This window comes from Salvelinus namaycush, chromosome 41, assembly GCF_016432855.1.
Source record: "Salvelinus namaycush isolate Seneca chromosome 41, SaNama_1.0, whole genome shotgun sequence".
NCBI lineage: Eukaryota > Metazoa > Chordata > Actinopteri > Salmoniformes > Salmonidae > Salvelinus > Salvelinus namaycush.
In genome coordinates this window covers 14,160,496-14,186,562 of record NC_052347.1, presented here as the reverse complement: position 1 = coordinate 14,186,562, position 26,067 = coordinate 14,160,496, and the positions used below count along the sequence as shown (strand labels likewise).

General features: G+C 45.3%; 1 protein-coding gene across 3 annotated transcripts; it reads left to right on the top strand.

Annotated features, from left to right (window-relative positions):
* The first annotated feature begins 207 nt into the window (after window positions 1-207).
* LOC120033917 (transcription activator BRG1-like) lies at window positions 208-20,921 on the top strand. Of its 3 annotated transcripts, none has more exons than XM_038980310.1 (31): window positions 208-356; window positions 4,579-4,836; window positions 5,020-5,155; window positions 6,136-6,546; window positions 6,793-6,891; window positions 7,176-7,732; window positions 8,260-8,433; window positions 8,547-8,723; window positions 8,887-8,934; window positions 9,267-9,397; window positions 9,628-9,682; window positions 10,155-10,418; window positions 10,599-10,762; window positions 11,005-11,071; window positions 11,215-11,325; window positions 11,456-11,698; window positions 11,788-11,901; window positions 12,049-12,156; window positions 12,284-12,370; window positions 12,491-12,537; window positions 12,650-12,816; window positions 13,091-13,254; window positions 14,229-14,495; window positions 14,934-15,011; window positions 15,242-15,460; window positions 15,572-15,843; window positions 16,000-16,105; window positions 18,831-18,932; window positions 19,184-19,325; window positions 19,797-19,933; window positions 20,244-20,921. In XM_038980310.1, the coding sequence occupies exons 2-31, from the start codon at window positions 4,621-4,623 to the stop codon at window positions 20,274-20,276; spliced, it is 4,896 nt and encodes a 1,631-aa protein (XP_038836238.1). In that variant the 5' UTR covers window positions 208-356; window positions 4,579-4,620; the 3' UTR covers window positions 20,277-20,921. The 3 variants fall into 3 exon arrangements, with proteins under 3 accessions (XP_038836238.1, XP_038836237.1, XP_038836236.1); XM_038980309.1 differs by having other exon boundaries at window positions 209-356; window positions 8,884-8,934; XM_038980308.1 differs by having other exon boundaries at window positions 210-356; window positions 8,884-8,934; window positions 15,997-16,105.
* The last annotated feature ends 5,146 nt before the right edge of the window (window positions 20,922-26,067 follow it).

The following is a 26,067-nucleotide window of genomic DNA, read 5'->3' as shown; positions in this document are numbered from 1 at the left end:
TTGTTACTGTCAATTACTACTATCAACAAGGATCCCTTATCTTATTTTACTACATGTAGTAGTGCTGTTCTATAATAACGTGTACACCCATCCCCCACGTCGACATACTTCGTCCGCATTCTTCTCTGCAATGGGGCCTAGACTGGGCATGCGTTGATTTTCCAGTCGTTCGTGGGGGATGAACGTGTAGGGGGGGCGCTCTTGTATCACGGTTGCTGTAGTGAAGGCCGTTCCTTGGCGATACAATCAGACAAGAAGTGGGGGTGGTGAGAAAAAAAGCTAACAGGCTAGGTCGCTCTTTGTTTCTGGCTAGCGTTGGAAATCGAAGGGACCTATCCGCGAAGGGTGATTTCAATGTAAGTCAGATTCAACAGTTTTATTTTTAATACTTCGTCGATGGTATCCTTATTCAGATTATTGATACGTAATTTCAGTTTCTAATACCCTTTGCTTATCGTTGGGTTGGAAGGAACGTTAGCATCTAGACCGACATATTTATTAGTCTTGTCTGCAGTGCAGACTGGCGGCAGAGTGAAATGAATGAATTGTGTTTTTGGTAAATGTATCTGTCTAGCTAGAGCGGGGGTACGGGATGCAGGTTGGATCAATCAACTGAACGGATTGTTTAACTTTTACTCTCTTGCTGCATCTCCAAAGTCAGCAAAATATCCCAATTCTCACCATACATTTTGTAACGACAGCATGTTCGGCTAGTAGAGACTATACCAGCTAACGTTAGCCAACTGTCTGGCAGTGTTTCTTTGTGTTTTTAGTTTTAATTTTATACACTTATGTAGCTAGAAAACAATGTTTGTTAGCACATCACATGAGTGAATGGTTTCTGACCTGTGTTGTAAACGGAACTGAGTTACTATACATAGCTAGCTTTCTAGCCAAGCTATGCTAACTACACCGTACACCACATTAGCTTAGCATCCGTAAACTGTTAAAAAAAAAACATTGGTTAGTTAGCGTCTATAACTAAATATTTAGCAAGTAGTTAACGAACGAAGTCTTCAATTAATTAGCTAGTTAACGTTACCCAGTTAACTACCGTAATTCAATTTCTACGATTACCAACTGCAACCATGTCCCACTAGCTAGCTAAATATCCGTGTTTTACTAAAGCTAGCTAGCTTAAGTCAAGTCGCCGGTAGCGGGTTTACAGTACCAAGCTACTACTGTCTCACCAAAGAGAATGCATCACTCCTTGGACATAACTGTTCAATCTCTAGTGAGGAGGAACGACAATAGATTCCACTATCAATCGTTTAAATAGTTAGCTATAACGTTACTCGTCTCACTAACATGAATGTCACGATGTCGACAACTTTACCCACACATCATGGTTGCTGTTTACCTTTTATTTTGTTTCTTCTGTCGGGAGTGTATTGGGGTTATTTTTATGCATGCAGCTGCTGCTGGGCAGCATCATCTGAATCACCTCGTCTAAGGTTTCCAAACAAGAACTCTCCTCATTCTGTCAATCGCCACACACTGGGAAAAATATTTAGTCATTAGAGCATATTTCTCTCCAACTATCTAGGTGCAGTTATTATATTTGAGGAAAGCAATTATTAATAAAAGTATACCCTTTGCAATTTATTTGTGATATGGGTTGTATTATCAAAGGCGGGCCACTCTTTATGTAATCATCTAGAGGTCTGTAGGTGGGCCTGTGCAAACTGAAGTTAAACATAACATTGGTGTCTTTCAACAAATCAAATGCTTCACAACGAACAGGTGTAGACTAACTTTCCAACAGTGCAGAGAAAAATATAAAAAATAATAACGAGGAATAGCCAAAATACACAATGAGTAATGATAACCTGGCTATATACAGAGGTACCCGGACCGAGTTGATGTTCAGGGGTACGAGGGAATTGAGGTAGATAGCTATGTACATATAGGTAGGGGTAAAGTGACTTGGCAACAGAATAGATAATAAGCAGTAGCCGCGGGTCATGAACATGTGGCCTTTAAAATGAACAAGGGAGAGGTTAAACGTAGGCTAAGTCTAGCATGATCTTATTCCCACACTTTACAATAACTCTGTTGCAGTGGTCTTAAGTAGTCTCCGTGTAGGCTATTCCCTCCATTGTGTGACAGCTGCCCAGTTGAAGAGCTTGTGATCTCCATGCAGCACCACAGCACTATGCGCCTTAGGAAAAGCACCCCTCAGCCTCAGAAGATGCCCTTCTGGAGGCATGCAGCCATACTCATTTTACCCTAATGTAAGCCTATTTGCCTACTAGCCAAATAAAGTGCAGAGCATGCACGATGCATGCAACTCATCATTCCAACATATTTCAACATTTAATTCATCATTCAGTTCAGTCAGTATGTCATCCATTCTGTTTATGGTCTGAGTTCCAATAGGAACTAAATCAAAGAGAATAGAACAGTCTTATGTTTGTTTATTGAAATCCATGTGTGTATTCAAAGGTATCTAAATTCTCAAGTAGCCTATCATTTTAATAATTCAATGTTTAATTTAGGCCTATCCAAATAAAACAATGGGCCATCAACTTGTAGGCATTGCGATGTAGGCTATCATTTTGGTACTGGTGTCTTGTGGAATAATTGTAGAATTCTATTTGTGTTTTATAACTGTTTTTATTATAGGCCTCCCCTTAAAAAGAGACCCTAGCTCACAGGCGTCTAAATACATTTTAAACAAAACAGTTGAAGCACATGCAGTGGCTGATAGGGAAAAACAGATCTGGCAGTAAGAATAGGCTATAGATAGTCTTGACTATTTGGAACCCGTTGGCTATAACTTGGCTATATACAGAGGTACCCGTACCGAGTCAGTGTGCAGGGGTACGAGGGAATTGAGGTAGATATCTATGTACATATAGGTAGGGGTAAAGTGACTTGGTAACAAGATAGATAATAAGCAGTAGCAGCAGTGTATATCATGAGTCAGAGTTAGTGCTTAAGGGGGTCAATGCAGACAGTCTGTGTAGCTATTTGGTTAACTATTTAGCAGTCTTATGGCTTGGGGGTAGAAACTGTTAAGGGCCCTGTTTAGGGTCCTGTTGGTTCCAGCGTTGGTACCGCTTCCCGTGCAGTAGCAGAAAGAACTGTCTATGACTTGGGTGGCTGGAGTCTGACAATTTCTAGGGTCTTCGTCTGACCCCGCCTGGTATAGAAGTCATGGAATTCAGGGAGGTCGGCTGATGTACTGTGCCTTACACACTACCCTATGTAGTGCCTTGCATTTGGATGCCAAGCAATGATGCAGCCTGTCAAGATGCTCTCAATGGTGCAGCACTATAACTTATTGAGTATCTGAGGGCCCTTGCCAAATCTTTTCAGCCTCCTGTGGGGGATGAGGCATTATCATGCCTTCTTTGGGACTGTGTTGGTGTGTGTGGACCATGTTCATTCTTTAATGAAGTTGTGCGCGGCCATGCAGTCGTGACTGAACAGGGAGTGCAGGGGGGGACTAAGCACGCCCCCCTGGGGCGGCCCCATTTCGAGAGTCAGTGTGGCTGATGTGTTTTTGCCTACGCTCCTACTTTTGTCTTAAGTTGAGAATGCTTGGGCTAATATCTTGACAAAATTTGCCACCTTGTGACAAGCAGAAACTGGCTTTCAAATTAACTAACTCAGGAGATGTGTGAGCTGTGCTTTCAGGTTCAACCAGTCTAGTGTCTTATTTTCTAATCCAACTTGTGTATATTTGTGCCAGCTGTGCATATTAACACAAAACATACTCAAATGACTACAAAAAGGCTATCTTGAGAATTGGATCTTGTTATTCAGACCAGCTGGTGTATTTTGGGTCATTTGGGCACATCCGAGAACCCAAAGCTCAGAAAACACAAAGTCCATTTGTGGATGATGGCTACATAGAGATCATCTGGTACGCACTAGGGCTGGGAATTGCCAGGGACCTCACGATACTTAGGTGCCGATACAATATTTATTGTGAATCTCATGATTCTATAGCCCCTTTTACAGTACATGAAACACTAGCGTTACACACAGATGTGTGTGTCTCTTGGCTGCAGTAAGAATCTGTTCCCATCTGCGCCCATTCAACATAGCCGAGATTTACTTTTTTATTACTTTTGAACAAAATCACTTTTTGGGGTTCTCATACGCTTACAATTATGTTTTGATTCTTGCTTGAGAAGTTGCTAAGATTATATTTGGTTGTCGTCTTTGCAAAATAACTTTTTTGGGTGCATTAATTGTTAGCTAGAATCCTAACGCTCATTGATAAATGCTGTGGCAAGAGCTAGCCAAAGAGCCATTTTGCTGGTTGAAGTATTTAAGTATAATGCAGTTGATTTGTGATAATGGCACAAATATTATATTAAGCAGGATATTCATACAAGCCTTAAAATGTAATTCTAATAACATATGTCTGCTGCAGAGGGACAAGCGTCATGAGAAAACAACATGTTTTTTGATCCGTCATGGAAATAAAATTGCAAAAAAAAAGATAAGCTATGAAGGAAAACCACTGGAGATTTGGTGCAGGTACAGCCAACAAACGCAAACAAATATTGCAAAATTGTCAACTACAATTTGCTCAGTATCTTCTGTAATTTGTCCTCTCTGCAGAGTGGAGCTTGGTGCTGTCACATTCTCAGACTCAGCTGAGAGATGTCCACCCCAGACCCCCCCATGGGAGGGACGCCTCGGCCGGGCCCCTCCCCAGGACCGGGGCCTTCTCCAGGAGCAATGATGGGCCCCAGCCCTTCCCCGGGCTCTGCTCATAGCATGATGGGACCCAGCCCAGGTCCCCCAGCCTCTGGGCACTCCCACCCACAACAGGGGCCCTCAGTATATCCTCAGGAGAATATGCATCAGATGCACAAAGTAAGACAGACAATGGGCATATCCTTAAATGTAATGTATGCGGTAACATTTTATACATACAACTTTTTTTTTATACTAGATTAGCATTCATCTATTCTTCCTTTACTGTACATAAGAAATGTATGTGCTATCTAAGTAGGACAATCTTATGTCAATGTATTAATGTGTGTTGTCTCCTCCCAGCCTATGGAAGGCATGCATGAGAAGGGCATGTCTGATGACCCTCGCTATGGACCGATGAAGAGCATGGGCATGAGACCAGGTGGAGGCCATATTGGGATGGGACCCCCTCCTAGCCCCATGGACCAACATTCCCAAGGTACCATACCATGGGGTACTGATTAGATTGCATAGAGGATAGAGGAAACATTGACTCCGTTATTGAAGGAGCTTTACACAAAAGGTTAACTTATTAGCTTTCCATATGATCTAAATATGGTGCTTATGATTTTAGAGTTAAGCACAATTGTTTTTAAAGCTGATTACCTGAGAAGAGAATGCTAACTCGTGTAGACGCGTGTGCACTTGTACTGTGAACTCAACCAGCTAGTTTCTCCTCTTTCACTTCTGTCGTTTTGTTGGGTAACGTGAGCAGCAGACGCTCAGTGGAGGGGCGGGGCATGAGGCTTCCCCTTTCAGACAATGCCGGTGGCAGCTGTCTGCTACAAAACTACTCAGTCACCAAGGAGAGAGGGACAGAGGGGCTGTTGAAATACTGTAACACAGGAGAGGGTGTTTTTCTGTTGACTCTTCTATCCTGTATTGACTGATGACAAATCAAAATCAAATTGTATTTGTCACGTGCGCCGAATACAACAGGTGTAGGTAGACCTTAAAGTGAAATGCTTACTTACAAGCCCTTAACTAACAATGCAGTTTTAAGAAAATACCTTTAAAAAAAGTAAGAGATAAGATTAACAAATAATAAAGAGCAGCAGTAAATAACAATAGCATGGCTATATACAGTTGGTACATAGTCAATGTACGGGGGTGTTGAGGTAATTGAGGTAATATGTACAAAGCGCGAGGCTCAGCTGTAATGTGTGCATGTCTGTTAGAGACTGATTTGTAAAGTGTTTGTATCGCCAGTCCAGCTCATAATCATAATACCAGTCTGGATTTGGTTAACATTTCTCCTGGTCTGTTGGCATCCATTTCGCCACCATTTTCGATGTATCTAGCCATTATTTTAGTCATTCAAATCAGTTTCCCACTGTTCTCAGTTAAAGGGACAGTCATGCCCTACCATTCCCAGGGAAGATTACTTTTCTCACTTGTTCTGTTGTCTCTCCGCCCCAGGCTACCCCTCTCCACTGGGGGGTTCTGAGCACTCTCCCAGCCCTGTGCCAGCCAACGGCCCTCCCCCCGGCCCCATGATGCCCTCTGGCCCAGGTGTCCCCATGGAGGGCGGTGACCCCCAGGCCATGGGCCAGCAGAACCGCGTTGGGGTCCCAGGTCCAAGTGGTGGTTCTGGGCCAGGCGGACCCACCCCCTTCAACCAAAACCAGCTGCACCAGCTCAGGGCCCAGATCATGGCCTACAAGATGCTGGCTCGCAGCCAGCCCCTGCCAGACCACCTGCAAATGGCCGTGCAGGGCAAGAGGCCCATGCCAGGGATGCAGCAGCAGCCAGGGATGCCCAACATGCACCCTTCCTCTGGGCCTGGGGCGGGGCCTGGACAGCCACCAGCAAACTACAACAGACCTCATGGTGAGGGGGGGGATGTACAAAGTTATGCTACACAGTCTGTCAATGAGTTTTGCAACCCTATGAATGACACACAAATGCTGTCTGTCTCACACAAAGAACATATATAATTTGAATGCTGAACGGGGACCCCTGGTGGTGAAACTTGAACACATGTTCTCAGTTCAGGCACCATTTTCTACGTTAACTAGACTTCTGTAGGCATGAATGCCCAGGCAGTGTCTGATCATTTCTAATGTCATCTTGCAGGAATGGTAGGCCCGAACCTGCCTCCTCCAGGACCCTCAGGTGTTCCCCCTGGTATGCAGGGACAGCCCACCAATGGACCCCCTAAACAATGGCCCGAAGGTGAGCCTCCTCTTGACACCTGGGCAGTGATTCACCTGTGTGTGAGAGGGCACTAGTCTATAGTGTTTTTAGTCCATGTTCTTCTCTTTCCTGTGCTGATAATTTCACCAGACCTATCACAAGGGTAGGCCGTCATTGTAAATAAGAATTTGTTCTTAACTGATTTGCCTAGTTAAATAAAAAATAAACAAGTAATACACACATATTAAACAGATAATAATTGCACCAAAACACTGTATAATCAATGGTAGAACTAATAACTCTTTCAATGCCATATGTTCTAGGGCCCATGGTGAATGCTGCTGCTCCATCCAGTGCCCCCCAGAAGCTGATTCCCCCTCAGCCCACTGGGAGACCCTCCCCTGCTCCCCCCTCCGTGCCCCCTGCTGCCTCGCCGGTCATGCCCCCCCAGACCCAGTCCCCTGGGCAGCCCCCCCAGCCCCCACCCATGGTGCTACACCAGAAACAGAACCGCATCACGCCCATCCAGAAGCCCCGTGGTCTGGACCCAGTGGAGATACTCCAGGAGAGAGAGTACAGGCTGCAGGCTCGTATCACCCACCGTATCCAGGAGCTGGAGCATCTACCAGGGTCTCTGGCCGGAGACCTGCGCACCAAAGCCAACATCGAGCTCAAGGCCCTGAGGCTGCTCAATTTCCAGAGACAGCTGCGTCAGGAGGTAGTGGTGTGTATGCGTCGTGACACGGCCCTGGAGACGGCCCTCAACGCTAAGGCCTACAAGCGTAGCAAGCGCCAGTCCCTCCGCGAAGCCCGCATCACAGAGAAACTGGAGAAGCAACAGAAGATTGAACAGGAGCGTAAACGACGCCAGAAACACCAGGTACACAGAGGGGTCGGGACAGAAACACCAGGTACACAGAGGGGTCGGGACAGAAACGCCAGGTACACAGAGGGGTCGGGACAGAAACGCCAGGTACACAGAGGGGTCGGGACAGAAACGCCAGGTACACAGAGGGGTCGGGACAGAAACGCCAGGTACACAGAGGGGTCGGGACAGAAACGCCAGGTACACAGAGGGGTCGGGACAGAAACGCCAGGTACACAGAGGGGTCGGGACAGAAACGCCAGGTACACAGAGGGGTCGGGACAGAAACGCCAGGTACACAGAGGGGTCGGGACAGAAACGCCAGGTACACAGAGGGGTCGGGACAGAAACGCCAGGTACACAGAGGGGTCGGGACAGAAACGCCAGGTACACAGAGGGGTCGGGACAGAAACGCCAGGTACACAGAGGGGTCGGGGCTAAAGTTCCCAACCTAGATGTCAGGTGATCCTCACATTCCTGTAAGACCTCCAGTGCTTTGCGTGGTATTGTATAGACACTAATATTCTGAGGTTTTTGTACAGGAATACCTTAACAGCATCCTGCAGCATGCTAAAGACTTCAAGGAGTACCACCGCTCCATCACAGCCAAGCTCCAGAAGGCCACCAAAGCTGTGGCCACGTACCATGCCAACACTGAGCGCGAGCAGAAGAAGGAGAACGAGCGCATTGAGAAGGAGAGAATGAGGAGGCTGATGGTGAGTGACCACACAGCTGCGTGCTCGTTTACACACTCACTATTAAATAGCCATAGATCTACTCTCACACCCAATGCCTCTAACATCTGTCGTCAATGTGTGTCCTTCCCTAGGCTGAAGATGAGGAGGGCTACCGTAAGCTCATTGACCAGAAGAAAGACAAGCGTCTGGCCTACCTGCTGCAGCAGACAGACGAGTACGTGGCCAACCTCACCGATCTGGTCAGAGCTCACAAGGCTGATCAGGCCCTCAAGGACAAGAAGAAGAAGAAAAAGAAAAAGAAGAAGAAGGTGAAGAATGAGGCCAAGGACAAATGTTGAAAGTGCATCTTTCTGAAGTTCCATTTGTTGTATTGTGTTACCTTGTGTTTTACTGCGATATGCAGCCCCCCGTGTTTCCGTTGTTGAGCCTGGCATTGCAATATGAGAAACTGATGTTCATGTTCTCTAGAAGCCAGAGAGTGGGGAGGGCCAGCCTCCTGCCCTGGGACCCGACGGAGAGGTGAGTTTCAGATCCCAGTGAAAGATTTGGTACGATAAAATCCAGACAATTTCCCACCAAGCTTTTTTACAAAGTCATCTTCTCTGCCATCAGTTCATGAAGGACAATATAATGAATGAATGTAAGCCCCATCATTCAACATTTTAACTAATAGGCCATTTGCCTCATGATGTGTTGATAAGAAACTGAAAAGTAGCATTGTTTCCAGGCTCCCTGTTTTTCACAAGGCCACAGGAATACTTGTTTAATTTACCATGAAATGATCATATTGACAGGTAATATATCACACAGTTTCCAGTCAATTTCTCACTCACTCCCTCTTCCACTCTCAGCCTCTGGATGAGACCAGTCAGATGAGTGACCTGCCTGTGAAGGTGATCCATGTAGATAGTGGGAAGATCCTGACAGGGCTGGACGCGCCCCGGGCTGGCCAGCTGGACACCTGGCTGGAGATGAACCCTGGGTCAGTTAAACACAGCTAGCTAGGAGACACGCTTGTTTATCCGACTGTGGGAATAATGACGACACGAGAGCCTGAGGAATGTGAAATACCATTTTCCTTTGGAAAGGATGAACATTGTACAATTCTAAATGCCTTTCACACTGTTGCTTAGCCATAAGTACATAAACACTGTCATCTCAAAACAATGACATCAGGCATCACAACTAATCATTTTAACTTTTCTCCTGCAGGTATGAAGTGGCTCCTCGTTCAGACAGCGAGGACAGTGGCTCAGAGGAAGAGGAGGTATGTACCTTAAAGACCACAATGCTCTCTCCTCACCCCCCACTTTCCCCTTTTAATATATGTATATCGTAAACCTCAAGTCGCCTTAAATAAATGTAAGCAGACCGCCGTGGATGAGACCTTGCATATGGAGTCTGTTCAGAGGCGTACCACTCTTGCCTTGGGCTATCAGAAACCAAGCCATTGCCAAGCCCAAACTAATGTAACTCTTTCTCTGCATTGTGTACTATGAAGCTTATATTAATGTAAATCAAACATATTGTGCTGTAAATATCTTTACTGGAACAGAGATCTTTTCCAGATTAATCTTAATCCTGACCAGTTCATGGGACAAGCCGTGTTCTAGTTTCCATAAAGAATATTTTATTCTGATTCGATAACATGTCTTTTGACTTGACCTTGGCTGAGACAATTTGAGCCAGGCTGTGTGGCATCTGTATCTGAGTCCATCCTCTTGCTCCGTTCACCTTAGGAGGAAGAGGAGGAGCCCCAGCCCTCCCAGGCTCCTACCGAGGAGAAAAAGAAGATCCCAGACCCCGACACAGAGGACGTGAACGAGGTCGACGTCCGCTACATCATCGAGGGAGCCAAGCAGGATGTGGATGATGAGTATAACAGTGCCGAGGCGGCGTTCGCCCGAGGCCTGCAGTCTTACTACGCTGTGGCCCACGCCGTCACTGAGACGGTGGACAAACAGTCCACACTGCTGGTCAACGGGCAGCTCAAAACTTACCAGGTACACAGTCTACCCACGTCACAGTAACATGATTTCCCATACACAATGCATGCTGTAGTGTGTCATTACCTTTCACAATACTTACAAGAAGTAACGTGTCAAAAAAGAAGAGATGACACACACACCTGATGACCATGTGAGACAGTAGAATGACTGGTTTGTGTCCCTCTCTCCTCTAAGATCAAGGGCTTGGAGTGGCTGGTGTCTCTGTACAATAACAACCTGAACGGGATCCTGGCTGATGAGATGGGTCTGGGCAAGACCATCCAGACCATCGGCCTCATCACCTACCTCATGGAGCACAAGCGCATCAACGGCCCCTTCCTCATCATCGTGCCCCTCTCGTGAGTCCCTCTGCCTCTCCTTTCCTCTAGTTGGTACTCAGCTCCTTTATGGACCGGAACTGATGCACTATTTCTGTTTCAATCAAGATTTTCTCCTGTAATTATACAGATACAAGCCCAGAAGGGCTGTTATGGGTATTTTCCACGGTCATAGATATTTTTACCTTGTGTTATGTCAGTGCGACTTGAGGTGGACAGAGCAAGTGTATGTTTATCAATTTATCTCCCGTCTTTGTTTTCAGAACTCTGTCCAACTGGGTGTATGAGTTTGATAAGTGGGCTCCATCTGTGGTGAAAGTCTCTTACAAAGTGAGTAGCCCCTTTCAACGCTTCTTCCAGGGTGAAGTTTGACAATTGCGTAGTAGGTGGTCCGCATGTACATGTGAATATCCTTTGATTATAGTGTTCTGTAGATGTAAAGTTGATGTGTGTTCTACTATGTCTCTGTCCAGGGCTCCCCACAAGCTCGCCGGGCATTCCTCCCCATCCTGCGCAGCGGCAAGTTCAACGTACTGCTCACCACCTACGAGTACATCATCAAAGACAAGCAAGTGCTGGCTAAGGTAGGGACCCACCTCTTCAAATCACCCTGTGTAAATAGTACACTGCCTTAGAAATGGCCCTAGTCAGACAGGTAAACCTATGGAAACTTCCATTTCAACTTCTCATGCCACTGTACTCTTTCCCTCTCAGCTGCGATGGAAGTACATGATAGTGGACGAGGGCCACCGTATGAAAAACCACCACTGTAAGCTGACTGTGGTTCTGAACACCCACTACCTGGCCCCGCGGCGTCTGCTGCTGACCGGCACCCCGCTGCAGAACAAGCTGCCGGAGCTTTGGGCCCTGCTCAACTTCCTGCTGCCGACCATCTTCAAGTCCTGCACAACCTTCGAGCAGTGGTTCAACGCCCCCTTCGCCATGACCGGAGAGAAGGTGAGTTAGTCAGGGCTGTGGAGAGGGGTGTTTTGGAGACATTGGGGTCATCATGGCTGGACTCATACCCCGCTCTCTCTCGACCCTAGGTGGATCTGAACGAGGAAGAGACCATCCTGATTATCCGTCGTTTGCACAAAGTGCTCCGCCCCTTCCTGCTGCGCAGACTGAAAAAGGAAGTGGAGTCCCAGCTGCCTGAGAAGGTCTGACTCCTGTCAATCACTTGGCTTTCAGTCTCCAAGGACAATAAAGATCAAATAATTGATTCTTTCAGTACTTTAAACTCATATCTATCCAATCAATGCAATGTTTTAACCTGTTCTCTCCGTGTGTGTGTGTGTGTGCCCCAGGTGGAGTATGTGATCAAGTGTGACATGTCGGCCCTGCAGAGAGTGCTGTACAGACACATGCAGGCTAAGGGTGTGCTGCTCACCGACGGCTCTGAGAAAGACAAGAAGGTAAGGAGGAGTAGAGAACCCGCTCACTGCTCTCCATACACCCCCTAACAACTGACTGGGGGTCAGTTATACTGGGCTGTTTAGATGGGTACTACAGGATGATTAAGTGCGGAATGTTGTGTTTCAGGGTAAAGGAGGCACCAAGACCCTGATGAACACCATCATGCAGCTGAGGAAGATCTGTAACCATCCCTACATGTTCCAGCAGATCGAGGTACAGTGCAAGGGCCTACCTCAACTCTTCCATGAATTGAGAAGAGATGTTGACTGAAGTGTAAGATTGTGGTTAAAGCTTCTCATTTTAACTGAATAGTTGTGACTCGTCTGTTCACAGGAGTCCTTCTCTGAGCATTTGGGATTCACTGGAGGCGTAGTGTCTGGGTAAGCATCTGCTGACGTTGCATGTTGATGCTTCATGGTGCTGTGGTTGATCTTGCTATGTGTGGCTCGTTCCCTCATCCACCCCTCTGTTCTCGTCCCCTGCTCCCTCCAGACCTGACCTGTACCGCGCCGCTGGGAAGTTTGAGCTGCTAGACCGTATCCTGCCCAAGCTGATGGTCACCGACCACAAGGTCCTGCTCTTCTGTCAGATGACTTCCACCATGACCATCATGGAGGACTACTTTGGCTGGCGCAACTTTAAGTACCTGCGTCTGGACGGTGAGAGGCGGGATAGGAACGTTATTTAGTCTGGTGCTGGGAAAATGAATTCAAGACAAATTCCAGAACTATTTTGTACTATGAGAAATACAGTACTATGTGTAGGATTTGTTTTGTACTTACAGTATGCAGTTTACTAGAACACAATGGCTCAACATTGTGGTGTGGGGAGGCTGATGTACGATCACAAGCTGAGCTCATGTTATTTGCATATCCCTCCTGCTGTTGTCCTGTGGAAACTGGTAACTAACACCATTGGTCTTTGTCTCCATAGGAACCACTAAGGCTGAGGATCGTGGGATGCTTTTGAAGACCTTCAATGACCCCGCCTCTCAGTACTTTGTGTTCCTGCTCAGCACCAGGGCCGGCGGGCTGGGCCTCAACCTTCAGTCTGCTGACACTGTGGTCATCTTTGACTCCGACTGGAACCCACATCAGGTTCAGCTCATTACCATCTACTGTCTACTGTAGTGTTCTGATCTAGGAATCTCACTGGAGTTATTGATATACACTGCTCAAAAAAATAAAGGGAACACTTAAACAACACAATGTACCTCCAAGTCAATCACACTTCTGTGAAATCAAACTGTCCACTTAGGAAGCAACACTGATTGACAATAAATTTCACATGCTGTTGTGCAAATGGAATAGACAAAAGGTGGAAATTATAGGCAATTAGCAAGACACCCCCAATAAAGGAGTGGTTCTGCGGGTGGTGACCACAGACCACTTCTCAGTTCCTATGCTTCCTGGCTGATGTTTTGGTCACTTTTGAATGCTGGCGGTGCTTTCACTCTAGTGGTAGCATGAGACAGAGTCTACAACCCACACAAGTGGCTCAGGTAGTGCAGCTCATCCAAGATGGCACATCAATGTGAGCTGTGGCAAGAAGGTTTGCTGTGTCTGTCAGCGTAGTGTCCAGAGCATGGAGGCGCTACCAGGAGACAGGCCTGGGTTGTGTGGGTTGTAGACTCCGTCTCATGCTACCACTAGAGTGAAAGCACCGCTAGCATTCAAAAGTGACCAAAACATCAGCCAGGAAGCATAGGAACTGAGAAGTGGTCTGTGGTCACCACCTGCAGAACCACTCCTTTATTGGGGGTGTCTTGCTAATTGCCTATAATTTCCACCTTTTGTCTATTCCATTTGCACAACAGCATGTGAAATTTATTGTCAATCAGTGTTGCTTCCTAAGTGGACAGTTTGATTTCACAGAAGTGTGATTGACTTGGAGGTACATTGTGTTGTTTAAGTGTTCCCTTTATTTTTTGAGCAGTGTATATTTAGAAAACAGCTAGGATTAGTGGCTATTGAGGTGATTTTTGTGAGGTAACATAGCCAACTCCCATGTCCTGCCCTCCCCCTAACTCTGATCACTCACCCCTCTCTTTCTTTCTCCCTCCCCTGTACAGGACCTGCAGGCCCAGGACAGAGCCCACCGTATCGGGCAGCGGAACGAGGTGCGTGTGTTGCGTCTCTGCACCGTTCAAAGTGTGGAGGAGAAGATCCTGGCGGCTGCCAAGTACAAGCTGAACGTGGACCAGAAGGTCATCCAGGCCGGCATGTTCGACCAGAAGTCGTCGAGTCATGAGCGTCGTGCCTTCCTGCAGGCCATACTGGAGCATGAGGAACAGGACGAGGTCGGGGCCCCGGGGGGCTGGCGCGCTGGAGGGGCGTTGGTGGGTGTGATCATGACCGTCCACACGCCTCCCTACCATTTAACCTTTCTTTACTTTTTTCTCTCCTCTCTACCTTCTGGATTTAAGGGCTGTTCCTTTTTTTAGGTTTGGTTTCCCCTCTTCTCCTCTTCCTGCCTTTTCTTTAAAAATGTTTACTTTTTATTTATTTAATGAAGCTCTTTTTCAATAACATAGAACAGACTTCCAGCTAGGAAGGCTACTATCTATACTTGACAGTTAGTAGGAGCAGTGGTTTCCTGGTAGACGTATGCATCACACCTATTGTAGGATATTCACTCCAATACATCACGCGCTACATGTTACAATGCACTTTATATGATACTAACATAACTGATAAGCATTCAAGAATTCTAGTTCAGAGACGTGGCTCTGAGGCACCACTAACAGCCCTGTGCTCACCCTTTCGATTGTCTACAGGAGGAGGACGAGGTGCCTGATGATGAGACCGTCAACCAGATGATTGCCAGGAGCGAGGAGGAGTTTGACCAGTTCATGGTCAGTCCCATAATTCTTCAAGATTTAGAGTAATGTAGTCTGAGTCTTGCTTGAGGCAACTGGAGGCTTCACTATCAATCTCTAGACTGAAGACTGCCCTGTTGGAGGCTTTGACACAACCTCAAGTCTGATAAAATGACATCCATGCATAGACTTACGATGGAAATCTACTATTCTTCAACTGTTCTTTTTCCTCTTTTCTTACACTGTACCTCCCCTCTCCCCTCCAGCGTATGGACCTGGACCGGCGCCGTGAGGATGCCCGCAACCCCAAGAGAAAGCCCCGTCTGATGGAGGATGACGAGCTACCCACCTGGATCATAAAGGATGATGCCGAGGTGGAGAGGCTCACCTGTGAGGAGGAGGAGGAGAAGATGTTTGGTCGCGGCTCTCGCCAGCGCAAGGAGGTGGACTACAGCGACTCACTCACAGAGAAGCAGTGGCTCAAGGTCAGCTATCCAACTGTTGTAGTTGAAAAAGATTTTAGCTAATAATTGAGTCCTATAACAGATCTATGGTCTATGACCTGGAATGCTGATGTGTGGTTCCCCCTCCAACAGGCCATAGAGGACGGTAATCTGGAGGACCTCGAGGAGGAGGTGCGTCACAAGAAGACGACCCGGAAGCGCAAGCGAGACCGTGACGACATGCCCGGCCCGGCCACGCCCAGCTCCAGCGGTGGTGGTGGTGGTCGCAGCCGTGACAAGGACGAGGAGGTCAAGAAGGCCAAGAAACGCGGGCGCCCTCCGGCTGAAAAACTGTCCCCTAACCCCCCATCCCTCACCAAGAAGATGAAGAAAGTGGTGGACACTGTCATCAAGTACAAGGACGGGTGAGTTGGTGGGCTCCTATGTCTGGATGACAACTCAGTGAAGTCAGCACATGACAACAAACACATAGACAACCTACTTTGTCATGTAATGGTCAGAGCAGAGCATGTTGAGGTGGACTAATCCCGGAGTTTCCCTGTTCTCCTATTTCACAGCAGCAATGGGCGCCAGCTGAGTGAAGTCTTCATCCAGCTGCCATCCCGCAAGGAGCTGCCTGAGTACTACGAGCTCATCCGCAAGCCTGTCGACTTCAGGAAGATTAAGGTATGGCGCTAACCCATTAATGTATCGGTTATAAGACTAAATCAAATCAAACTTTATTTGTCACGTGTAGACCCTACCGTGAAATGCTTACTTCCAAGCCCTTAACCAACAGTGCAGTTCAAGAAGAGTTAAGAAAATATTTACCAAATAAACTAAAGTAAAAAAATAATAAAATATAACAATAGAATAGCAATAACGAGGCTATATACAGGGGGTACCGGTACCGAGTCAGTGTGCGGGGGTACAGGTTAGTTGAGGTAATTTGTACATGTAGGTAGGGGTGAAGTGACTATGCATAGATAATAAACAGCGAGTAGCAGCAATGTACAAAACAAATGGAGGGGAAGGGGGGGGTCAATGTAAATAGTCCGGTGGCCATTTGATGAATTGTTAAGCAGTCTTATGGCTTGGGGGTAGAAGCTGTTAAGGAGCCTTTTGGTTCTAGACTTGTCGCTCCGGTACCGCTTGCTGTGTGGTAGCAGAGAAAACAGTATGACTTGGGTGACTGTTGTCTCTGACAATTTTATGGGCTTTCCTCTGACACCGCCTATTATATAGGTCCTGTATGGCAGGAAGCTTGGCACACTGATGTATTGGGCCGTATGCACTACCCTCTGTAGCGCCTTAAGGTCAGATGCCAAGCAGTTGCCATACCAGGCGGTGATGCAACCGGTCAGGATGCTCTCCATGGTGCGGCTGTAGAACTTTTATAGGATCTGGGGAACCATGCCAAATCTTTTCAGTCTCCTACGGGGGAATAGGTTTTGTCGTGCCCTCTTCACGACTGTCTTGGTGTGTTTGGACCATGATAGTTAGTTGGTGACATGGACACCAAGGAACATGAAACTCTCGACCCACTCCACTACAGCCCCGTCGATGTTAATGAGGGCCTGTTCAGCCCACCTTTTCCTGTAGTCCACGATCAGCTCCTTTGTCTTGCTCACGTTGAGGGGGAGGTTGTTGTCCTGGCACCACACTGCCAGTTCTCTGACCACCTCCCTATAGGCTCTCTCATCGTTGTCGGTGATCAGGCCTACCACTGTTGTGTCGTCAGCAAACTTAATGATGGTGTTGGCGTCGTAGGTGAACAGGGAGTACAGGAGGGGACTAAGTACACACCCCTGAGGGGCCCCAGTGTTGAGGATCAGCGTGGCAGATGTATTGTTGCCTACCCTTACCACCTGGAGGAGGCCCGTCAGGATGTCCAGGATCCAGTTGCAGAGGAAGGTGTTTAATCCCAGGGTCCTTAGCTTAGTGATGAGCTTCGTGGGCACTATGGTGTTGAACACTGAGCTGTAGTCAATGAACAGCATTCTCACATAGGTGTTCTTTTTGTTCAGGTGGGTAGCACTTCATGGCTACCGACGTGGGTGCTACGGAGCGGTAATCATTTAGGTTACCTTCGCTTCCTTGGGCACATGGACTATGGTGGTCTGCATGAAACATGTAGGTATTACAGACTCGGTCAGGGAGATGTTGAAAATGTCAGTGAAGACACTTGACAGTTGGTCCGCGCATGCTTTGAGTACACGTCCTGGTAATCCGTCTGGCCCTGTGGCTTTGTGAATGTTGACCTGTTTAAAGGTCTTACTCACATCAGCTACCGAGAGTATTATCACACAGTCATCCAAAACAGCTGGTGCTCTCGTGCATGCTTCAGTGTTGCTTGCCTCGAAGCAAGCATAAAAGGCATTTAGCTTGCCTGGTAGGCTTGTGTCACTGAGCAGCTCGCGTCTGGGTTTCCCTTTGTAGTCCGTAATAGTTTAAGCCCTGCCACATCCGATGTGCGTCTGAGTCGGTGTAGTAGGATTCAATCTTAATCCTGTATTGATGCTTTTCTTGTTTGATGGTTCGTCTGAGGGCATAGCGGGATTTCTTATAAGCGTCCGGATTAGTGTCCCGCTCCTTGAAAGCGGCAGCTTTAGCCTTTAGCTCGATGCGGATGTTGCCTGTAATCCATGGCTTCTGGTTGGGATCGGTACGTACGGTCACTGTGGGGACGACGTCGTCGATGCACTTATTCATGAAGCCGATGAATGAGGTTGTATACTCCTCAATGCCATTGGATGAATCCCGGAATATATTCCACTCTGTGCTAGCAAAACAGTCCTGTAGCGTAGCATCCGTCATCTGACCACTTCCATATTGAGTGAGTCACTGGTACTTCCTGCTTTAGTTTTTGCTTGTAAGCAGGAATCTGGAGGATAGAATTATGGTCAGATTTGCCAAATGGAGGACGGGGGAGAGCTTTGTATGAATCTGTGTGTGTGGAGTAAAGGTGGTATTAGAATTTGTTTTATTCCTCTGGTTGCACATGTGACATGCTGGTAAAAATGTGGTAAAACTGATTTAAGTTTGCCTGCATTTAAGTTTTCTTGTTTGCTTATGACCTTATAGAGTTGGTTGATTGCGGTCTTAGTGCTGCATCAGTCTGTGGTGGTAAATAGATTGCTACGAATAATATAGAAGAGAACTCTCTTGGTAGATAGTGTGGTCTACAGCTTATCATAAGGTAATCTACCTCAGGCGAGCAATACATCGAGACTTCTTTAGTATTAGACATCGCAGGAATCGACTAGGGAATCGCATTCAGTAAAACAGTTCTTATGGGAGGTTAGGGGACTGACAAGTGACATCTAGCTGTCTAGTCCTGATCTTCTCTGTCCTGTGTTGTGCTTTGCTGGTCTGATGACTTTTCTGATGTCCTCTCATCTGTTCCCTCCAGGAGAGGATCCGCAGCCATAAGTACCGCAGCCTGAATGACCTGGAGAAGGATGTGATGCTGCTGTGTAGTAACGCTCAGACCTTCAACCTGGAGGGCTCTCTGGTGAGTGTCCGCCAACAGGGAGGGAGTGAGGGGAGGGCAGACCGTTGTTGGGCATGATAAGACAACGTTGTGTGGGTGCTGGGATATGGAGGGCCTGTTTCAGCCCAATGTATTACAGATCCGAGGAGACTTGTCAAAACCTTTATGGTGAATTGAATGGAACCTCTCATACTCTGAAAAAATTTCACAGTAGCCTGTTACCCTGCTGCTGACATCTTCTATATTTCTCTGTGGCGTCTCTCACCCCCCAGATCTATGAGGACTCCATCGTACTGCAGTCAGTCTTCACCAGCGTCAGGCAGAAGATTGAAAAGGAGAAGGAGGAGGAGAGTGAGGGAGAGGACAGTGAGGAGGAAGAAGAGGAGGAGGTGGACGAAGGCTCTGAGTCTGAATGTGAGTGTTACAGTATTTACATATGCACTTAGTGTCATAGTCCACTGTTAAAAGGGCAATCTGCCATTCTAACAACAATGCGTCCCACCCTCCCCCCAGTGTCTGGTAAATAGCTGACTGATGGGGCTGTTGAAACCACTCTCAAATTCATAGACTGAGCTATGAATGCATAATTATAGTTTTAACCATGTTTTGAGGCTGTACAGTGTTTGTTTACAATTACATTGTTTACAAAGGAGTAAAACAAGTTTATATTTTTTATTCTGGTGGAATGTGACAATTTAACTCAGCACATGAGGCATTATTCTTCAAGAATCAATGGGTGTAAATCATTCATTTAAAATTCCAAAAATAGATGTTGCAATCAGGGATTGCCCCTTTAAACTATTTAATAATTTGTTGAACTTTTGAAGAATTGTATACTCATGGATTTGTGTTCATGCTTCTTCTTTCTTTCTCCCTCTCTTTCAGCTCGTTCAGTGAAGGTGAAGATTAAGCTGGGGAGGAAGGAGAAGGAGGGCAGAGGGAAGGGCCAGCGCCGGAGGGGCCGTGGCTCCCGGGCCAAACCTGTAGTGAGCGACGACGACAGCGAGGAGGAACAGGAGGAGGTAAGACACATGCACAAATACATTGAGACGCTACTTAACTGTCAATTTAAGCGTCCATTCGAAGCTGTCTACTGTCCTGACTGAAGTTGACCTCTTCTGAGCTCTTTGCACTGAAGGCTGTCTAGCAACACTGATTAACTTGTGTAACTCAAACCAGCAGTATTTTATTTGAATTGACTTTAACACTTAACATTTCTGAAAACAAGAAAAAAAAATCTTAAACGTCTACAGTAGACTAGGCTGGTGATCAACAAGCTATGTTGTATTGGGTTGAAGGATTAAGTGTTTTTTCTTTGGCCTTCTGTTCCAGGTGGGTTCGGCCAGCGGCAGTGAGGAGAACTGAACTGAACCACTCCTATTCTACGAGGACCAACGGCCCACTGAGACCCTCGACTGGAACTTATATATTTTACCTAGATTCTATAGCAGGGTGACAAGCCAGTGGAGAGGGGCCTAGTTTTACCTAGATGAGCTGATTTTTAGTGAGACAAATGTATTCCATAATTAAAATACACCATCAATTTAAAAAAACAAAAATGATAACAAAAAAAAACACTTACATATTTAAGCAGGCAATCCTGGTATGAATAGCTGGACTGTGTCTTTTTGCCTTGTTGTTTTCTCCTGGAAGTGATTTAAGGTGGACAGGGTTTGATTAGCAGACTGATCGTGGACCATAGGGAGAGTTTGCTGACTTTTTAAGTGAGTTTGTTTTGTCGTTTTGTTTCCTTTGAGATGGAGCTGTGTGACCGGAGTCGCTGTGGTTTCTAAGTCCCTTGAATGCATGTCGTTTGGTCTGTGGAAATGCACCTGGGTGTGTCGTTCTATTATATCTCTGTTTAATTTAAGAATACAAGTGAGATAACGGTACGTTCCCCCTTAGGCCTTCCTCCGGCTACGAGTGAGAAGGGAAGGGCGGGACTCTGTCTCACGTCTGTGTCACTGGATTCCAAAAAGTACAATAAAGGCGTCTCGTAATTAAACTTTCCTCAATGCTGTTGTCTTAATTCACTTTATGCACTACACATGATTGATTGCTGTATCCTAAATGTGTTGAATGGAATGAACTGTTAAGCCATCTTTGACTAATTGTAGTTATCTTGTATGTACACTAGATGGCCCTCTCACCTTGACCAGATAACAGTACTGAATGCCTCTGGATGAAAAGCCATGGTTTAAAGATTTAGCTGTTTTGTTGATGTTTAAGATTTTCTCCTTGAGTCTCAACTGTAAACATGCTGACTTCTAAATGAATGCTAGTTTGCTATGATAAACTGAATTATATAAATTATGTATTTTAGGCCACAGTGCTTTTTAAAGGCTTGTAGCACTCACACAGTTGTATTTCAAACAGTGTTACTCTGGGCGTGTGAGATCCTACCAGGGCTTCCATGCCTCTGATCTCAGATATACACCAGTTTCTTCTTCCTCAGGTCACTCACTGACCCTGCTGTGTTTTCCCGCTCCCCCTCACACTGCTTTGTTCCAGCCATGGGCTCATGTCATAACACCTGGACAAATACTTTTTTTCTGTGTGTGGAAAGTCGTTTTTCAGTAGAATGTTTTTGAATGGATCTGCAGTGGAGTCCGTTCTCTCCTCAAATGGTTTGTCGACTCATTTTAAGTGACTAAAGAGCTACCGTCACCGCATTAACCATGATGGCAGAGATTCTGACTGCGCTGGGACCAACCTCTGTCTAGCCTTCTTATTCTATGTTAACATGGGCAGTTTTTTTTGTAGTTTTTTTTACTTTGTCATTGATAAAAAATACATTCCAATAAGAAAGCTTATTTGCTAGCAGGGATGATGGTCAGAAGTGGTGAAGTTGAGGTGAAATCTGAAGAGATAATGGATGATGGACAAGAATGTGAGTGTTGAAACCAGGAGAACAGATCAGTGTACAGGATTTACAGCTGGCGCCCCACAGGGGTGGAAGAACCAAGTAACCAATGGAACAGTTCCTCTCACTGCACTGTAGGCAGGCAGGAAGAGGCGATGGTCTGTTATGAATAAGGGGTCTGTCATGGATGTGAGCTGTCTTGAGGGGTTGAGTGGAGGGCAAGGCGGAGGGGCTGCAACCAGTGGTTATGTTTCAACATGTATCTGCACAAGTTGTCTCACATTGTCATATCTCCAAGACTCGTGACATATGAGAGAAAGCTGGATAGCAAGGTTCCAACAGAAGTGACCTTGAGTGTCGGACACAATCTCTCATTTGAGGACAATGTAGTCATTTTTCTATATATTATTCAGTATCCCCCCAACGTATCGCTTATCTCGGCCTTATCCAATTGTCCAAGGCCAGAACATTGTAAAACAATTCTAAAAGCAATATGCTTCCCTCCCATTAGAAATATAACCATGCTTTTGTATTGAGATATTAGAGCCATATGTTTTCTGGAGTTTGACAGTTAAGTCTTGGCAAATAAATAATGGCAGTCCTTCCAGTTGGTTGGTGATGGATTGCCCTGTAGTCTACAGACTGATGTTTTGCTAGGTGAAGGCCTCCATGTGAAACATCAGAGTAGGCTACATGCCAAGAATCTAGTGCTTTCCTCATTTTAACTTTATAATGCATCTAGTGCAAGGCACCCGATGTCTACGCAGCATGTGCTTCCCAGCTCTGTCAGGATGGATCACTGGGCCAACAGGCTCTACTGCAATTGGAGGAACCTGATCTGACTCTCATGTCTCCTCTCTTGTGAGGGAGAAACGACTCTCATTCCCAGCCGACACAAACTGGTTGAATCAACGTTTTTCCAATGTAATTTGCCAATGTGATGTGGAATCTGCATGGAAAATACATTGGATTTGAAAAAAGTCATCAACTGTTGTTTTGAGGGTGAAATTTCAACCACAGGATTATGTTATCATGGTAACCAAATTCCAACATAGATAAAATGTGTATAAAATATGTAGAATACCTTTAAAACAATGTCAGATCTTCAAAGTTATATCCACTATCAGAAGAAAAAAGAACAGGCTGGGCAGAACCCCTTCCGTCTACAGTTACCCTTTGGTCTCCCATCCAGGGTTTTAACCAAGCCCAGCCCTGCTTCATCCCAAACAAAAAATGTATTTGTCACTGACTACTACCAATGTGCTATCATAGGAATGATTGTTGAGGGATTTCCACCTGAAAAATGAAATACACTGAACAGAAATAAAAATGCAACATGCAACAATTTCAAATATTTTACTTGTCACCCATTGACAATTCATATACCCATATCACAACCCATTCATATAAGTAAATCAGTCAATTTAAATAAATACATTTGGCCCTAATCTATGGACTTCACATGACTTGAAATACAGATCTGCATCTGTTGGTCACAGATACCTTAAAAAAGTATGCACGTGGATCAGAAAACCAGTCAGCATCTGGTGTGACCACCATTTGCCTAATGCATCTCCTTCGCATAGAGTTGATCAGGCTGTTGATTATGGCCTGTGTAATGTTGTCCCACTCCTCTTCAATGGCTATGCTAAGTTGCTGGATATTGGTGGGAACTGGAACATGCTGTCATACACGTTGATCCAGAGCATCCCAAACATGCTCAATGGGTGACATATCTGGCGAGTATGCAGCCCATGGAAGAACTGTGGCATTGTGTTGTGTGACAAAACTTCACATTTTAGAGTGGCTTTTATTGTCCCCAGCACAACATGGACCTGTGTAATGATCATGCTGTTCAATCAGCTTCTTGATATGTTACAACTGTCAGGTGGATGGATTATCTTGGTAAAGGAGAAATGATCACTAACAGGGATGTAAACAAATTAGTGCACAAAATTTGAGAGAAATAAGCTTTTTGTGTGTATGGAAAATATCTGGGATATTTTATTTCAGCTCATGAAACATGGGACCAACACTTCACATGTTGTGTTTTTATTCAGCATTGCTAACAAAATCATTCCAAAGGGTAGGTTTAACAGAGCAAATTAAATGTGACCATACTTTATCACTCATATTCTCCTGAGTGGCACAGTGGTCTAAGGCACTGCATCTCAGTGCTAGAGGCATCACTACAGACACCCTGGTTTGAATCCAGGCTGTATCACAACCCGGCTGTGATTGGGAGTCCCATAGGGCGGCACACAATTGGCCCAGCGTTGTCTGGGTTTGACTAGTGTAGGCCGTCATTATAAATAAGAATTTGTTCTTAACTGACTTGCCTAGTTAAATACAAAATTATATATATCATCATTGATGCTATTTAGGCTTATATAGAATTTGCAATGTTATCAACACTCAAATATCAAAATTTGAAGGAGAAATATATTTTTCTTGGATAGCTCCATCTGTGCCACTGGTTTAGTCTGTCTTTATTTCCAGTTTGTCTGAAAATTTATAATTGATATGTTGGATTCACGTCTCCATCTTAACCAAAAATCTAAGGTAAAGAATAGGACTAAATCAAATCAAACTTTATTTAAAGTGCATTTACAGTTTGATTTTATTTAGTCCTATTCATTAACTTGGATTTTTGTTTGGGATGTCCGCCAGATCATAGGATGTTCTCTTGATACAGTACGTGTGTGAATTTGACCATTTTCCTGTCCTGCTAAGCATTCAAAATGTAACAAATACATTTTGTGTGTACGGGAAAATGTATGGAGTAAAAAGTACATTCTTTTCTTCAGGAATGTAGTGAAGTAAAAGTTGTCAAAAACATAAATAGTAATGTACAGATACCCCCAAAAATGATTTAAGTAGTTCTTTAAAGTATTTATTCTTTAGTACTTTACACCACTGTTGTCCTCATTGTTTACATAGGCTGCAGTGGGAGGGATTGCAAATGGTGAGATGCTGTAGGGGGCGGAGAGATGGGTTAGTTGGCAGTGGGGATGGTGCACTTTCTGGTTTCAGGTGAAAATAGGATGGGGTGATACAGTATGCTCACCTTACATCCACTCTGAATTAACGGCTTTGTTCCTGCTCTTTAAGGACTGTGTTTATAGGAAGCTGAATAGATGATATCTGAAGAATGCAATGAGACATATCTGCTCAATCAGCATTCCAATAGCAGGAACAGTGAGGGCAGCATAATTAGTGACAGTCTCATTAGGCACTTCTGTGGTTCTCCTTTGCACAGTTTCAGAAGCTTTCATGCCCCATGGTGGGCTATTCAAGGGCCGGTCACTGAGAGGACCCACTCTCACCAGAGGACTGTGACTGTCAACTCCTATTAATGGTCTCAAATATTATGTTAGCTTTCTCAGAATCCATGTGAAGGAAATACATCTCAATCCTGGAGTAAAAACCAATTAGCAATGATTATTTTGTAAGGTATTGTAACATGAAATTTAATTGTTAATCTTTCATCTTGATGTGGTGTAGTATGATCCAAATCTGCCTGACATAATCTTGATTACATCTGTGTTACCACTCCCTGTTACTAAATAAAACACCATTGCTTCAGAAGGAGAGGGTAATAGCTATATAATTTGCTGTCATCATCAAAGCCTTGGCTTCTCCTGCCATCTTATTTCCAGCTACTGTGTGTAGCTAGATCCTCAACTCTGATGTGAAGCCACTATTAGATTACAGTTTTTAGCTTGTTCTATTAGATCCGAAATAAGATAGGGAGCTGTAGTCAGTTACTGGTTGACAGAGGCATGGCAGGATGTCATACTAATACTGGTTGGGTCAGCAGACCCATGAGAACTAGAGCAGTTTGACTACTTGTTTTGCTATTATTTGTGTTGTCACGCGTTGCTGCTCTGACCATGAGGGAAAAGCACAGTCGTTTGGCTATGGCATTTTTGTGTTTTGTATAAGAGATGGTGCGTCATTGCACACTGATGGACATTGGATAGATCAATATTAAAAATAGATAGAGCAAGTACAAACTAGATGAGAATTAGTCCTCAAGGCCATCAGGATAGACCTGATCACATGTTCTGTGCTTATTGTTTGGTTCACTAACATCCTATTTATTTTTCTTCTCTCCCCCCACTCAGTTCTGTTGTATTTCATAGGGACAACCTCGAGGAACCCCAACAGCCTATGTCATTTTCTGTTTGTGTCTGGATTGAGTCATGAAAATGTACAATTTTATCAAAATGTCACAAGATAGGTTCTACATATCTCAGTAAAACTATCACTAATAAGAATCACCTTTATAGT